The sequence below is a fragment of the Nicotiana sylvestris genome, chromosome 11 (genome assembly GCF_000393655.2).
Source record: "Nicotiana sylvestris chromosome 11, ASM39365v2, whole genome shotgun sequence".
In the NCBI taxonomy this organism is placed as follows: Eukaryota; Viridiplantae; Streptophyta; class Magnoliopsida; order Solanales; family Solanaceae; genus Nicotiana; species Nicotiana sylvestris.
Window position 1 is genome coordinate 100,519,829 of NC_091067.1, and position 15,722 is coordinate 100,535,550.

The 15,722-nt window shown below is 33.4% G+C and overlaps 1 protein-coding gene across 1 annotated transcript; it reads left to right on the forward strand.

Moving 5' to 3' along the window:
* Positions 1 to 4,054: 4,054 nt before the first annotated feature.
* LOC104246975 (PLASMODESMATA CALLOSE-BINDING PROTEIN 3-like) lies at positions 4,055 to 6,892 on the forward strand. Its single transcript, XM_009802896.2, has 4 exons — positions 4,055 to 4,528; positions 4,659 to 4,901; positions 5,008 to 5,041; positions 6,228 to 6,892. The coding sequence occupies exons 1-4, from the start codon at positions 4,474 to 4,476 to the stop codon at positions 6,487 to 6,489; spliced, it is 594 nt and encodes a 197-aa protein (XP_009801198.1). The 5' UTR covers positions 4,055 to 4,473; the 3' UTR covers positions 6,490 to 6,892.
* Positions 6,893 to 15,722: the final 8,830 nt, after the last annotated feature.

A 15,722-nucleotide genomic window follows, 5' to 3' on the forward strand; every position in this document is an offset into this window, starting at 1 on the left:
TCGTTACTTAGTATTATTAAATTGTAATATGAATTTTTAGTAACTTACCAGTTTAATATAATATAATGAATATAGTTTTCTATTACTAATAAAATTTAACTTAACTTTATCTTGTATGACTATTTCTCAAAATTATTTCATTCTTTAAATTTATTTATTTATTTTTGTTTTATTTTTTAAAGCAATTCAACGTATAAATTCTCTCTCACTATATCCACCCCCCTCTTTCTATGTTATTTCCCGTATTATAAATTTTTATATTTAATTCAATAATAGGTATAAAAAAGATATACATATGCTCATACTTTATACTACACCGAAACATCATGATGTTTTTTTTTTCGTCTTTGGAGTTTTCGTTTTCAATTTAAAAACTTGAATCAGATTTGATCTATTTATTTTTATAATTCAAAAGTTTGGATAAGTTTTGAGTTGATTTGATTTAACAAAGTATACATATAGAAGATATATAAATACATACAATGTCGAACATATACTTTAAGCTGGTTGCGCCACTATCTTCATGCTTGAACTAAATACATACAATGCAAAAGGCAAAAAAATTAAGTGGTACTTTCATCATCTTATTTCTAGCTCTAGAAAAATAACGTACTATCCTTGAGCATATGTTTGCAGAATCAAAGAAATAAGCAGAGATCATCTCCTCCTCTTTGATAGTATTGATCTTGTTGTAATTTTAATTGTATGATGCTGTCCTTTCTTGAGTAAAAACTTAAATATTAATTTTATCAAGTAAAGCATCTGAATAAATTATGAAAATTTTGTATACTGCAAGCAATGAACTTGTATATTTTTATTAACCTCTAGCATAGAGATATTTTTAAAAGCCTCAAGCATTCTTGTATAGTGACTCTTATAGTTACCTTTACTATTTTCTTGAATACTTTCATAATTTTCTCAGCCTGTGCAAAAATCTCATTTAGATGTTATTTTTTACTACAATAATTGATTGGCTGACTTTCATCTTTCACAATTATATGTACTTTTCATACTTGAACTAATTTTCTCTACATCTAAACACTACTTTAAGAGAAAATACTATCCAATATTTTATATGATACTGTAGTAAATACAAATTGACTACCTCATTAAATTAAATAGCAAAGGCCTGAATCAGCCTTTGGTCTAGGTTTAGCAATGTTAGTATCTTGAGTTACTTTGCCACTTGACTTCCTCGACCTGATTATCGAAAAATTGTCATGAAGCAGAATATGCATTTATATTGCAAGTAGATTATAACAGGCTTCTTCCCACATAAACTCCATAAAATGAATCGAGCAGTATAATATAAATACCTTCTTATCCTGCAGTAGTTAACATCTCCATTTAAAATGGATTATCTCTCTTTTCGCGATCTGGAACCATCCACAACACATCTTCGTACCGGATATATCATTGATGAAGTCAGTTTTCGTATACATTTTTTGAAGAAGTAATGGCTTCAACCTAGTTTTTTTTTCTATATGATGTATGCTTTAAAGGTTGAAGTTCTAATGGGTTATATTCCAAAAATAATGTAGTATTCTTGGTAGTATTTATAAAGTAGCGGACATTTTATTATGGTTTAGAGTCTATCGTTAAGAGTGTCTTCAATCATTAATGACCTTTCCTTTGGCAAAGAACTTTTGAATAAATTCAAAGCTTGATTGTTTTTTATTTTGGAATGACTCTTGGTCACAATATTCTTTTCCAAATATGCCACGTGATTATTGCATGATTATTCACTTTCCAACTATATTTCTTGATCAGCCTTGTCATGCATCCTTGATTTCCTCACTTTAAAGGGAATTATGCATATTCTTTGTCATATAATTTTATTCCTTATATGGTAATATTTGAACTGCAAATACTTTAAGTAACACATTATAATATACAGTTCCAATCTGAATATTTAATTTAAAAAGTTAAAAAAATACGATTGTGCCTACAGTACTAAGATTATAAATCAAGATATTGCTTATATTCATAAAACTCCAAAACTTATGATTATTCTAATACCACATTTAAGTTCTCCCTTTCCCCCCCTTTTTAACCGTTTCATCCCTAGATTTATCTTTGATATCTTACCATTATTAATTATGTGAGAAATCGTATTGGACATTATTAAAAGAATGTCAATTAATAATTTTTTGAATTTTTTAGTAGAAATAGATTCTCTAATAGAATCCAACAAATATATTCTCTAAAAGGGCCAAGTGACTTGTTTTCAATATGCCACTTGGCTTAATATTAAGCCAAACTATCCTCCTTTTAATATAATATAGATATATCATTGATGATGTCAGTTTTCGTATACATTTTTTGAAGAAGTAATGGCTTCAACCTAGTTTTTTTTCTATATGATGTATGCTTTAAAGGTTGAAGTTCTAGTGGGTTATATTCCAAAAATAATGTAGTATTCTTGGTAGTATTTATAAAGTAGCGGACATTTTATTATGGTTTAGAGTCTATCGTTAAGGGTGTCTTTAATCATTAATGACCTTTCCTTTGGCAAAGAACTTTTGAATAAATTCAAAGCTTGATTGTTTTTTATTTTGGAATGACTCTTGGTCACAATATTCTTTTCCAAATATGCCATGTGATTATTGCATGATTATTCACTTTCCAACTATATTTCTTGATCAGCCCTGTCATGCATCCTTGATTTCCTCACTTTAAAGGGAATTATGCATATTCTTTGTCATATAATTTTATTCCTTATATGGTAATATTTGAACTGCAAATACTTTAAGTAACACATTATAATATACAGTTCCAATCTGAATATTTAGTTTAAAAAGTTAAAAAAACACGATTGTGCCTACAGTACTAAAATTATAAATCAAGATATTGCTTATATTCATAAAACTCCAAAACTTATGATTATTCTAATACCACATTTAAGTTCTCCCTTTCCCCCCCTTTTTAACCGTTTCATCCCTAGATTTATCTTTGATATCTTACCATGATTAATTACGTGAGAAATCGTATTGGACATTATTAAAAGAATGTCAATTAATAATTTTTTGATTTTTTTTAGTAGAAATAGATTCTCTAATAGAATCCAACAAATAGATTCTCTAAAAGGGCCAAGTGACTTGTTCTCAATATGCCACTTGGCTTAATATTAAGTCAAACTATCCTCCTTTTAATATAATATAGATGTGCTTTAAAGCATAATGATCAATCTGATATTGATCGTTTAAATTTATTTTTTGAATTAAAAGTGTTAAGAAAAATAGTACAATTAGAATATAACAGTTTAATTAATTAATATATTCAACCAAATAAAGGATTTGATTATTTTCCAAATGCCTATATTGCTTATAGAATAATGTTAATAACTCATGTTACTATTGCTTCAACGGAAAAAGTTTTTCAAAATTAAAATTGATAAAATCTTACCTAAGATCAATAATGTCGCAAGAGAGGTTAAATGGATTAGCTATATTGTCTATATTGGGAAGGATTTATTAGGAATAATTTAATATAAGAAAATTAATAATAATTTTGCATCTTAAAGAAACTAAAAAAAAAATAGACTTCAAATGAAAAATAATATATATATATATATATATTTAAAAAATTAACATCATTCGTAAAGTTTGACTTTATACCGTAAAATTCATTGGGCTGCCCTTGGTTAGTCTTAAAGTAATGTATATTAGCTAAATGGTGTCGCTTATATATATATTTTTGTAGTGTGTTTCATTTTTTGTTAAGTTTGCGCAGTTATTAAGAAAAAATTTCACGTGATTTTAGATCGCTTAAGTTATATCATTTCATTATAGAAACCTTTATTATATCATTAGTTAATTAATGAAACCTTAAATTCTATTTGAACATATTCAAATCATAACTAGAACTTTTTTGCCGTAATTATATAATACTCGTGGGAAGAATCTGTTGAAGTTTTTATGATACCTCCATTGAATTCAAAGGGACACCATAATGCAAACTTAGAGTGACAGCACACCAGAAAAAGTGTGCTGAAATAAACAATCATGGGGCCTCTTCAGCAATAAAACTGGAAACCCTAGAATTTTCATTTTCATTTTTCAGTAAGTTTAACCAGAGTTGAGTTAGATTTTGACCATGAAGATGAGTTTAGGACCGTTTGAAAGGCAATGAGGCACACATGTACACAAGTACAGGTACTGTCAATTACATGACAAAAGGCTTTTGCTTTACTGCTCAATTTCCTAAAACACTGTCTCCCATTCTTAACAAACACATTATGAAAATACTGTACAGTGTTACACTTATTCATACGTACTATATAAAAACTACCAAAACAGACATTTAGCTCCTGTATACTTTCATTCAGAACAGTAGCCACTCTCTCCACCGTCACTCTCATTTTATTTCTCTAGAAAACTCTGTTTCCTCTCTCACCTCTTATTGAAAAAAGTAAAGGGACTATTGTGTGTAATCTCTTCATTATTGCTTCAAGATCTTGTAACAAATCAAATCATGGCTGCTTTTATGTTGTCTTTGGTATTTTTCTTGGCTATCACTGGTCACTCAAGTAAGCTGCCACTTTTTACTCTGCCCTCAAGTTTTCTGCATTTTTCATATTTTTCTTGAGATGGGTTTTGTTTAAAGATTCAGTCTTTTTGCTTTTTTGGGCTGATTTTTGTTAAATTTTGTTGTTGTAGGTGCTTCATACTGTGTTTGCAAGGATGGGGTAGATGAAAAGATTCTGCAGGAGAACATAGATTATGCGTGTGGATCTGGAGCTGATTGTACTGCTATACATCAAGGTGGTGCTTGTTACAACCCTGATACTATCAAAGATCACTGCAGCTATGCTGTAAATAGCTATTATCAGAGAAAGGGTGGGTCTGGTGCTAGCTGTGACTTCAAGGGTACTGCAACTTTGAGCTCAAATGCACCATCTTGTAAGTTTTAACTTTTTCTCTTCACTCATAACTCACTAATCCTTTATTTTGTTTCTTTAAAGATTTATTAACTTTTTTTGTTTTGTTTTGTTTTTTGAATCATCAGCCACTTCTGGATGTGTATATCAGTCCACTGCTGGGTATGTTTTCTAAGCTTATGACATATTTTATGTTAGATCTGGCATTGCATAAGCATCTCTTCAATGTAGAAATCTTGCTAATATTTCCATTTCAAAGCCTCTCTTTTTTTATACATTTTTTCTATTTGGCTTTTTTAGACTTTATTTAGATTCCGCCAAAAAGTTTTATCTTTAAAATAAAGAAAAGAGTTCTAACTGTTGCTCCTGGCTGTATGATAATAGCTTCAACTTAAAGCTCATTCTCATCCTCTTGAGTCTTGAAAAAAGGAAGAAAAAGGTTCTTTTTTATTAGTGTGAGTTATATACATCTTAAGTTGCAAGATTTGTAATCTTAAATATAAAATTGGTGACCTGATGATGTCAAATTTGTGTTAATTACAAATTGTAGGTTTTTGAAGGTAAGGGGTTGGTAATGGAAGTTAAAACTGTGTCTTTGGGTGTGAAAAAGTTTATAAATAAGAAAAGGTTGCAATTATTCATGCCTAAATGCAAAAGTGTAACTTGATTATGACACAATGGTATATTGTTGTGTAATTATAAGATTGCTGGTACTGTTTCTACTTCACCATAATCTTCCAATAGCCATTGTTAGTGTACTGTCACTATCAAATCTTCATTTGTTGAGTGTTTGTTTCTTTCAATATATGCGCATGTGAGCTGTCTCGATGTTGATATCATCTGTCTATTAATGTTCAATGAGTAGGGTGTACCTTTCTCTTTTGCTATAATGAAAATTTCAGGTGTGTATCTACCATCATTTAACATATTTAAATCATGTTAGGTCCTTCATTTAAATTGTATCATGCAACTTGCCTTCTCAAATTCGGTTCCTGTAACTTCTTATATGGAGTACCAAATATTAGTTGTTTTGCAAGCCTAACTAGCACTACTACTTTTTTTTTTTAATTAGTATTTCAAAATATTAAAAACAAGAAATCATTACTACTAATACTTTTTATTCTTTCTAAAAACTACTCCCTGACGGGCTTAATTAGTCTGAGTGTTAATTAAATGACATATTTAAAGAGAGTAAAGGGTAGTGTAGACAAGTACTCTTAAAGGGTGTGCAAAAATCTTAAAATAAAGAAAATATGAACTTGAGGTAGTATTTTATATCGGTTAATTGGTTGGAATGCCTATTTTTGTTGTTTCTTGATATCCTTTTGTTTCTGGTTGTCAATAACAGTGGTGGAAGCACAACTCCAACAACAGGAACCACAAATCCATCAACAGGTGGCACCGGCACCAGCACCAGCACCGGGACTGGCACAGGAATGGGCACTGGAACAGGCACAACCACAACAGGGACTAATCCAGTTTTTGGACTTGGACCAACAGGAAGTGGCATGACCGACACCTCCGCGGGAACTACTACTCTTCATCAAAGCAGCAGTATCTTTTGCACAATGGCCCTTTTGTTTACAAGCGTTGTATACTTGAGGGTTTAAAGAAACAAGAATGGATGGCAGTGAATGATTGAAAAAAGGTTGAAAGGAATATAAGGGACAGTTGAGCATTATGCCACGGCAATATAATTTGCATGAATGATTCTAATTGATTAGAGTTTCTGGGTCATTAGGGGGGAATCGTGTGGACGCTTCTTCCACTTTTTTTTTTTTTTTTTGTGATTTTCTTTTTTTCCCCCTTGTTGCATCAAAAAATTGGAACTGGATTCCCTTTAAGGGGAATGCGCTGTTGTTTATTAGTAGTAACTGCAGTAGTGTAGAAGGGCCACTCTTCTTTTTAGATTTTTCCCAATTTGTACTCTTCTTTTTAGATTTTTCCCAATTTGTATATCTGGAAAGTAGAGATAGGCTGTACTATTTTTTATTCAAATATTGTCACCAATGACTACTCGCGCTACCCTTCCCCTTCTGTATTAGACACTGTCCTATTTGTTATTGATTTTCTTGCTTTTTGCGTCTAAATTAAGATGCTAAGGAGTCGTATGCTAGGATGGATAACCAAAAATAATTCTGGGATAAAAAATTATCACTACTACTTTATTTCTTATTTGGTTAGTAATCTTGGGTAACTTTACCCCTTGTTTGGTTAGTAATCTTGGGATATTAGATACTGTCCTATTTGTTATTGATTTTCTTGCTTTTTGCGTCTAAATTAAGATGCTAAGGAGTTGTATGCTAAGATGGATAACCAAAAATAATTCTGGGATAAAAATTTATCACTACTACTTTATTTCTCATTTGTTTAGTAATCTTGGGTAACTTTACCTCTTGTTTGGTTAGTAACCCTGGATAAGTTATTTTAGGATAAAATAGTAAAGTTGACAATCCAAGGATTAATTAATACAATATATCTAACCGTCAATAAGAAATAATATCATGATAGTTAATTCAAGCATAACTAATTTCAGTATAATTAATTTCAACATAACTTGTCTTCCAAATAATATAAAAATAGCTAATCCAAGCATGACTAATTTCAGTATAATTAATCCCAACATAACTTGTCTTCCAACCAACTTGTCTTTAAAGCCGAAGGAATCTTGGCTTTTTACCTTTGTCTTGTAAGGTAGAGGTGAATGGTGTCAGTGTGAAATTCGGTAAGTTATTTACAGTGTCAGTGTTATGTCGAGGAAGCGACACCCGAAAATAAAGAAGATAAAGAACACAAAACTTTAACGTGAAAAACCCTTCAAATCAACAATAACTACCCAGTAAAATTTCACATAGTGGGGTCTGGGGAGGGTAATGTGTACACAAACCTTACCCCTGCCCCGGTAGGACAGAGAGGTTGTTTCCGATAGACCCTCGGCTCAGAACGACGAAAATAAAGAAAAACAAAAAAAGAAAAGAGAATTCATTAGTAACTCCAGTAAAAACCATTATAGTAACAGAAGCATAAAAATCAAAAGATGAATGACTTGCAATAACAGTAACCAGAGTCTAAGGAATCTAAGATAAACAACAAGAATAGTGTGGGTTCAACATAAACTGCAAACCATCTAAGATCAACCCTAATCCAACCCCGCCTTACCCCCGGCATGCAGTAAGGAAAGCTCCACTACCCCTATCCTACAACTCTAATGCTAGTCCTCCAGGCCTTCCTATCAAGGGCCATGTCCTTGGAAATCTGCAGACGAACCATGTCCTGCCTGATCACCTCTCCCCAATACTTCTTAGGTCTCCCTCTACCTCTTCTCGTGCCCACCACGGCCAACCGCTCACACCTCCTCACCGGAGCATCGATGCTTCTCCTCTGTACGTACCCAAACCATCTAAGCCTCGCTTCCCGCATCTTGTCATCCACAGGGGCGACGCCCACCTTTCTCCCAATATCTTCATTCCTGATCTTGTCTAACCTAGTGTGCCCGCACATCCACCTCAGCATACGCATCTCTGCTACTTTCAACCTCTAGATATGGGAGTTCTTAACCGGCCAATACTCTGCCCCATACAACATTGCCGGTCTAGCCACAACTCTATAAAACTTACCTTTGAGTATCGGTGGCACTTTCTTGTCACACAAGACTCCAGATGCAAGCCTCCATTTCATCCAGCCCGCCCCTATGCGGTGAGTGACATCCTCGTCGATCTCTCCGTCCCCCCTGAATCACCGACCCAAGGTACTTGAAGCTATCACTCTTGGGGATGACCTGTGACTCAAGCCGCACGTCCCCGCTGTCACACCTCCTTTTACCCACACCCGGTAAATGGCATAAATATAAAGGAGTTTTTCCAATTAAAGGACAATCGAAACGGGATCGTTTATTTATTAAAAATCAGAGTCGCCACTTAGGATAATTTAGGGTGTCCCAAGTCACCGGTTTAAAATCCCGAATCGAGGAAGTTTGACTCTATTATCGGTCCGCGAACACAAAAATCCGGGTAAGGAATTCTGTTAACCCGGGAGAAGGTATTAGGCATTCCCGAGTTCCGTGGTTCTAACACGGTCGCTTTGATCATACTTGGCTTATTAAAATTATTTAATTACTGATTTTAGATCCTATGTGCATTTTCCCTTTACCGTTTTAAATCACTTGATTATTCGTAGTTAAAGAATTGAGTTACGCGTACGTTGTAATAGCCCATATTTATGTTTGGCTATATTAGTCATTAGCATACAAAAAAAAAAAAGATATTTGGGCTAAAAGCCCACTGTAACTAATCTAATAAGAAGTGAAAAAAGGGGAAAAAAACCTAAATACATGATAGCAAACTTCTGCCGCACAAAGAGCTTATCCCGAAACCAAAGCTATAAACAAAGGTCCCAAATACACCAAAAATTGAAATACTGAAGTTTAAAAGATGGGGATATTCACTAGAATTGAGGCGGGAAGGATAGAACAAGGATTTGTAAAGTATTCTTTTGGTGCTGAAATCTTCTTGCGTGAAACAGAGAAGCAAAGACAGTTTGTTGAAGCAATTTTTCAACTCATATGGTAAACTTTCTTACTTACAGTTTGCTTAAGCTTATTATCTGGGTGTATATAATTTTATTAGGTACTAAAAGAAGTATTGTCAACAGTGATCCTTTATGGTTTAGGCTTATACACATATTAGGCATCATCCGGTGTGAAAAGAATTGAAAGAACAAATTATACAAGTTGAAATTGATAGATTATGGACCAGTTGAATTACACTTAGCATGGGTAAATATAATTTGGCGAATTGATGATAAAATATAAAATTCGTAGGATTGGGTATCCTAAATTAGTGATGAATTTAGCATAAATGAAGCAATTAACACGAGATCAATGTTGATGTGGTTATAGATTGATTGAAGAAAATCGTACAAATCGTTCGAGGTGACGAGTTTGATATTTCGCACGATAACTGTGAGTAGTAATCTTAACACAATTTGTATTTTCATAACCTACATGGTTTATATGTTATTTTGAAAATAAAATATGTTACTGAATGTTTGAAATTGCATGTGGGACAAGTCCTTTACTTGATATGGTACTGAACAATTTACTGGAGATGCTTATCGTTATTTAAAATATTCTCACTAATACTAAACATGTTTTACTGTTACTTGAGATATAGTTACCATTACCGAAATGGATTTACATGATTTGGTAAGAATTTATATGCCCTTTGTGATTTTGAAAATGCTTTCTTATGAATATTTACTGGCAAGAAAAAGTATAAATGGGAGGAGACTTTAAAGGATCCCGTAGCTAACGGCGGGTTCGTTAGACCTGGTGCACCTTGTATTTACCGATTACAGAGTACAGTTATAGCTCTCACTAGTGGGAAGGTAGAACTAGCATATCGTTACCGTTTTCCCTCGAGTAGGGACTACCGTTATATTTGACTTCTTGCGAAGAGGTCCACAGTTATACCGATTATATGATCCATTCATTGAAACCTCCCAAATGTGAATACTGATATTATACAGTGGTTACCGAACTTATTACTGAATTCTTAATATTATTGTACTACAAGAAAAGTATAATGAGATTGAGAATTATTTATTGTTTCTGAAATGGCATTTTTATGTTATTTTCTGTTTGAGATACTAGCATGTTTTCTGACTTGTCCCCAATAAAAACGGTTGTTGTTTAGTGTTATTACTCACTGAGCTAACGACTCATTCCCCGCTAATTTTTTTACAGAGACAACAGTTGACGCGGGCGAAGATTTCGTTAATTAGAGCGCACATGTTGATAGGTCTTGATGAGCCTCGCACTTGTTCGCGTGGGCGTAGATTTTATTTATTGTTATAGTCTTTTCTTTAAAACTATTAGAGTTGCTCCATAGTCATTTTAATAGTGTCATGTGAATTAATTATCATTCTCGACTTGTTTACTAGATCAGACTTTTTTATCGTATTTTGGAGATAGATTTAGCATCACGGTCTTACAAGTGATTGTTTAATAGTGATGGAGATCTGACTGGGTAGTCGATGACGATTATGAGTTGTTTTGTTAGATATTGATTGGTTTTGTTGTTGCTTTTTGAGACAGGTAATTTGTGATAGTCCTAAAATATGGGAAACGCTGTCCGATTTTTTTATAAAATATCGATGAGGCTTACTTGGGGGCATTTACTCCTAAGCGTCGGTCATGATCCTTAATTGGGTCGTGACAAAGTTGGTATCAGAGCCCTAGGTTATTCTTGTGACTAATGGAGCACACGTCAGTAGTAGAATCTCAATTATGGTTATGTAGCCGGCCATTCCCATAATCGTGATTCTGCGAGGGCGTGATAGGATGTGTCTTGTCTTTCTTTCTTATTCCTCCGTACGTGTGTGGCGATTAGGGTCAAATAACTGAATCTATTATTACTTATCATATTCGTGTATGACTCGGACCAATTACCCTATAATAGAATTTTCCTAGTGGTTCAAACTTCAAAGACGTCAAATTTCGGCAATGGACATGCAACCATCTCCAAGCAAAGAAATGTTACATAAGTAGTATACAAGACCAGTGAAGGGTTCATTGTGCCATATGAGGTGCTTTCCGATAATATGCGTAATATAGTCCATTTCGGAAATTTATATTAGTCCACCACTACAGCGATAGAGGAGTGCTATCACAAAAAGGTACTTACCTCCATGAAAAAAATGAAAAAAAATTGAGATATGTATGGAGGTAATAGATAAACATGAGAAGAATGAGCAACAGAATAGGGGCTCTAAAGTCCTCGTGCACCTAGAAGATTATGGGGACCAACAAAATATTCTTAATAAAGCTCCTAGAGTTGAAACTACTAAGTTTACTATTTCTGATAGTTCAAAGGATCCTTAAAGATTTTAGTAAAATACTTACCACTTTATGAGCCATAGGATATTTCATGAAGAGTTCTATGGAACAGAAAACTTTTAGACTAGAGAACATGACGAATATATGAAATGCTACTGTACTCTTAGAGATGCCAACAAGAGCAACACAATTAATTTGGGAATAAATTTCACTAAAGTGTTTATGAATCACCTCCTTCTTGACAGTTTGTAACGTGAACTGGCCTGCTAGATCATTTAAGAAATTGATTTAGACGTTGGGTATACTTACATATAACACTAAACTTTCTCAGCTGGATACACAAGCAACATCATAAGTTTATAGGCTTGTTGAAAGGTTGGTTAATTATTTAAACAAGATAGTAACTGCATATATGAAGACTTAAACCTATTCTGTAGCAGTTGCACTTACCAGAAAGATTGAAAGTATGAACATGATAGGCGGGCAAGAACTCACATAAGAAGATCGAGATTAGAATATCTTTTAGTATGAATTATAATATGAGTCGAAGATTTAAAAATCAAGAATTTTTTGAGATATTAAGCAATCCTTTTCGGGTTGCCACATCTGTGAAAACTTTATAGTAGTTAGACATGTGTTTAAAACTTTTAAGATTCAAGTTAAGAGAAGGAAACCCTAGTTAACCAAGTTGTACTTGATATGGTTGACTCTAATGTACAGATGGATATGAATTACTAATCTTCTTACCATGCTACCCTCGATTGCTATAGAAAGACTATTAGGTTTGGTGAACTTTAAAAGCTGGTTTTGTCCAAAAATGGGATAATAGGTTTTAGAGACGAGCAAATTATATATTTTGAAGACTTAACGGATATAGAAGAAAGGTTGTTTAGATCTCGTAGATACGGTAAGAGGCACAAGAGAAGAAACACTTAGTTTGAGAAGAAAAAAAAGAAGCATCATAATGAGAGATTCTCTAATGTATTCCTAAGGATTTACTAGGACTACCTCCAATATGAGAAATAGACTTCGGTATTGAGTTGACACCTGACATGAAAACTATATCATATGGCACCAATAGAGTTGAGAGAGCTAATTGAATAATTGACAAGCCTACTGGATAGAGGTTTTATCATACCGAGTGTTGCACTATGGGGTACACCAATATCATTTGAAAAAAAAGGATGAATCTTTAAGAATGTGGGCCAACTACAGATAATTAAATAAGATAATAATATACAACAAATATCCCTTATCTTGTATAGATAACTTGTTTGATCAGTTACAAGGAGCCATTGATCTTTAGTCTGGTTATCATCAGCTTAGAATAAGAAGGGAAGATATTTCGATGTTGCCTCTAGTACTCAGTACAAATATTATGAGTTACCCGTGATGTCCTTTAGATTGGCTTTTTTTTTAGACTTAACAGGTTAATACAAGCATTTGTATAGGATTCTTCTAGAATAGCACCACCACTCATCAAATTAGTATAGAAAAATACTAAATTTTAGTGGATCAAGGAATGTAAGCCGAGATTCCAAAAGTGCAAGGCATGTTTGAGGGTCTTATTCCACAACCACACCAATATTAGCCTTATTCCATTAGGCTCTAGTTCACGATGCTCGGTGATGCCTCGAGGGTAAGATTAGGATATTTTCTCATGTATAATGGTCGTGTGACAGCTTATGTTTCAAGGAAATTGAAGAATCTTAAGATAGACTTTGCTACTCATGATTTGGAAATGGCCACAGTGGTATTTCCTCTTAGGATTTGGAGACACTATTTATACAGAGAAACCTATGAGATTTATACATAGCAAAAGAGCCTGAAGTACTTTGAAAACCAACAAAGATATAAATATTTAGCAACGCCAATGGAGGGAACTAATGAAGATATAAATGTACTATTCTTACTATCGTTCGAAAAGGGCAAATATTATGGCTTATGCATTAAAAAGAAGCATGGGTAATTTGGCGCATATAGCTCCTATAAGGAGACTTCTGGACAAAGATATACATAGATTAGAAGGTGTACATATCAGATTTAATGTGAAAAATTAAAAAATTATTGTCTATTCGTCAAGCCAAATATAAAGCGCATAAAGGCTAGTCAATAGGAGGATAAGCGATTGTGCGAATACTAAGATGATCTCCTAGCTGTAAAATTAAGGATATGACTACTGGCAGTGAGGTTGTCAACTAGGTAATGGATTATGTGTAGCAGATGTAGGTAAGTTGAGATGTGTTACATATTCTTGATGAAGCCCAAGATTTTAGATATACGTATATGTACCATGACCTAAAACAATTATTTTTTTATATAGCTAATATACCACTAGACTGAGCGCATAGTGATATTTTTAATTAATAATAACAAAATATAAACACAAATGTCTGGAGGTTTCACAAAATGAAGAGGTATAAAGTATGAAAATACATCAATCCTATTACCAAAGTTGAGCAATATACCCAATTGTGCATACTTACGAGAATAAGCAATATGAAGGGACCAAGTATAAACATGAACAATGCTATCCCAATGTGTGATGCACCACGTGTTGCACATCTTCTGCCTGCTTAATTGTGGGCCTGATCTAACAGCTCCAAATAAGGCCAAGAACTGAAATAAAGTTGTGATATAGCCAATAAGCCACCTAAACCACACGCAAGTAGAACCAAACATTTTTTTTGCTATCTTTGTTTCTATTTGTTTAACTTGTCGACAAGGTTGAACGTCAATGACCCTTGGGCCTACTACAACAACTAGAGTCCTAGAGCAGAAATGGGAAAGAGTTATCATGTACTTTGTGAATGGGCTACCTAAATGCTTATAGGTTATGATAGTATGTGGGTAATCATAGAATGGCTTATAAAATGGGCACACTCCTTGTCGATCAAAACTACATACAATGGGGCGTGATATGCGCAAATATACATGAAAGAGATTTTCCGACTTCACGAGATTCCCGTGTCCATCATCACTTATGGAGGATCATAATTCACCTCACACTTTTGAAATCTTTTCAAGAAATATTGGGTACATTAGTAGATCTTAGTATCACATTCCATTCATAGACAACCGGACAGTCTGAGTGTAATTATACAAATCGTGGAGGTCATGTTGAAAGATTGAATATTTGCTCTTGGAGGTAGTTGGGATGATTTCCACTTTTTAGCTGAATTTGCCTACAACAATAGCTTTTAGTTAGAACATTAAGATGGCGTTGTTTGTAATGTTGTAGCGATTTCATTTTCTTATTAGATGATAAAAATGATTAGACTAAGATATTGGGTCTAGACTTGGTAGTATAAGAAGTTTTTGATAAGGTCCATTTAATTAGACAGATATTACTTACATCACAAAGCAACAAAACTCTTGTGCAGACGAAAAAAATTAGACTTAGAATCTGCAGTTAGAGACCGAGTGGTCATATAAGTCTCCCTTGTGAATGGCGTGGTGCAATTTGGAAAAAGAGGAAAGATAAATCCAAGGTTTATAAGATTATAAGAAATAATTGAAGGGATGAGAGTCGTTGTTTACCATTTCGGACATATTCCTAAGTTATATTTTTATCTAGTATTTCATGTCTTCATTCTATATATTAAAAAAACAAATTATATTGGACTCCTCTCATGTGCGTGAAGCACCAATTATACAACTTGATAAGAAGTTAACTTATGACGAATAGTCGACCGCTAATGTTGACGGACAAATAAGAAAGTTACGATCGAAAGAAATTATGTTCGACAAGGTCTTATGGAGAAACTATATCGTTGAAGAAACTACTTGGCACGTGGAAGATGCTATGTAAGTCAAATATCCTCACTTAATTTAGTCTACAGGCATGCATTTAATTTAAAATTTGGGGACCGAATTTCATAAGGTAGGGAGAATGTAATAGCCCATATTTATGTTTGGCTATATTAGTCATTAGCATACCAAAAAAAAAGAAAGATATTCGGGCTAAAAGCCCACTGTAACTAATCTAATAAGAAGTGAAAAAAGGGA